The sequence below is a fragment of the Micromys minutus genome (assembly GCF_963924665.1).
Source record: "Micromys minutus genome assembly, chromosome: X".
Classification (NCBI taxonomy): Eukaryota; Metazoa; Chordata; class Mammalia; order Rodentia; family Muridae; genus Micromys; species Micromys minutus.
This window is the reverse complement of record NC_137970.1, coordinates 16,407,944-16,410,038: the sequence shown is the minus strand read 5'-3', so window position 1 is coordinate 16,410,038 and position 2,095 is coordinate 16,407,944. Positions and strand designations below refer to the sequence as shown.

General features: G+C 40.9%; 1 protein-coding gene across 1 annotated transcript; it reads left to right on the top strand.

Moving 5' to 3' along the window:
* Positions 1 to 341: 341 nt before the first annotated feature.
* Positions 342 to 1,109, top strand: LOC308415723 (tetraspanin-6-like; the record flags this gene model as incomplete). Its single annotated transcript, XM_080910817.1, is given in 2 exon segments — positions 342 to 895; positions 897 to 1,109. Coding segments are annotated over 2 exon segments (735 nt in total). The 3' UTR covers positions 1,078 to 1,109.
* Between the last annotated feature and the right edge of the window lie 986 nt (positions 1,110 to 2,095).

Genomic DNA, 2,095 nt, shown 5'->3' with positions numbered 1-2,095 from the left:
AGGATGCATTCCAAAGAGTATAGTGCTGGCACTGACATCTGGTGCCCCATCTGAAAGAGAAGATATACCCTGAATCTGAAGCATGCATCTCTTAATCATTCAAAACTACCTAAAAGGAGGTGTTGTCTCTGGTGGGGACCTTTCCTTTCCTTAGATTCTGGGGTGTTGTAATTATGCCAGAGGACTTAGTGTGCACATGACCTTCTACGTCCCAACTAATGACATGTCATCTCTCTTTCATAGACCATTTAGTGAACTAGTATCCCATTTTAAGACAAAAAAGGGCTGGCTGGCTGGAGCCGATCGCCTGGTGCAGAGAGGCGCAGGGTCTCGGGGTAGTCATGGCCTCCCCATCTCAGAGACTGCAGACCAAGCCGGTCATTACTTGTTTCAAAAGCGTTCTCTTGATCTACACTTTCATCTTTTGGATCACTGGTGTTATCCTTCTTGCCATTGGCATTTGGGGCAAGGTGAGCCTGGAAAATTATTTTTCCCTCTTAAATGAGAAAGCCACCAATGTGCCTTTTGTGCTCGTTGGCACAGGCACTGTCATTATCCTCTTGGGCATATTTGGTTGTTTTGCTACCTGTCGAACCTCTGCGTGGATGCTGAAACTGTATGCGATGTTTCTGACACTCATCTTTTTGGTCGAACTAGTTGCCGCCATTGTAGGCTTTGTTTTCAGACATGAGATTAAGAACAGCTTTAAAAGCAACTATGAGAACGCTCTGAAGGAGTACAACTCCACAAGAGACTATAGAAGTGAAGCTGCAGACCAGATCCAAAGTACGTTGCATTGTTGCGGTGTCACCAATTACAGAGATTGGAAAGGTACAAGTTATTATTCAGAAACTGGATTTCCCAAGAGCTGCTGTAGACTGGAGGGCTGTTATCCGCAGAGATGCAGATAAATTCAACGAAGAGGGTTGTTTCTTAAAGGTAATGACAACTATCGAGTCAGAAATAGGAGTTGTTGCTGGAATTTCTTTTGGAGTTGCTTGCTTTCAGCTAATTGAAATCTTTCTTGCTTACTGCCTCTCTCGTGCCATAACGAATAATCAATATGAGATAGTATAATCGGCACACACGGGCTTATATCTCTTCAATTTTAAGGTTACCGTGAGTTATAACAGCGCCTGGATGGAGACTGACTTCTTCTTAGCCTGAAAAGCTACACCAGTAGACAGAATTAAGATGTTTGTGTACTGTGTTCTATGTCCACTTTCTGTCCTATTCTGACACCCCTGTATCTCTGAAATACTGGAAGAGCTAGTAAATTGTAAATGAAGTTAAAAATAGACAAAAAGGGAAGGTGCTAACATTGGTAAAATTGAAATTTGTGTTAACAAATTCATTCAATGAGTTTTCTGTGACTTACAGACAAAGTGTTGGCCAGGAAATCAGTTGGGCGGTGAGAATAATGATATTTTCAACCAGAAAGCTTCTCCAGTCCTGAAGAATGTTCATTTGAGACGGAGTACCAAGATACTGTGATGAAATTCATCTTCTCAAGCCTTGCATTGTTGCAGGAAAGGGTTCAATTAATACACAAAGAATACTGCAAAATGAAAATGTCATGAAAGGAGGGACAGTATGCTCTCGCGTAATCAACTTTTAAAAACTACCTGTCATAGTGGTACAAGACAACCCTTGTGTAGACAGCTTAAGCACATATCCATATTTTAGACCTGATATGGTATGGTCAGGCTGGGGAGGCAGCTCAGTGATTAAAAGTGTTTGCTGTTCTCCCAAAAGAATCAAGTTCTGTTACCAGCACCCACATAAGGTAGCTTATAGCGATGTGTTACTCCAGCTCTAGGAGATTCAATTTCCTGTTCTAGCATCTGAGAACATCTGCACACATGACATATGTGACATATACATGCATAAAACTATAATTAAATTAACAGAGCCACAGAATAGGTACAAAATATTACATTCTTCAAAAGAAATCCTACTTAAATAGTTATAGTGTTACAGGACAGTTATGAAATGTTAGATTCTCAAAAGTCCTTAGTTTTAACCCCTTCTTGTCCCACTATGTTGCAGTAAATCTCCAACTCCAATAAGCCAGTGCAAGAACACAACTCATATA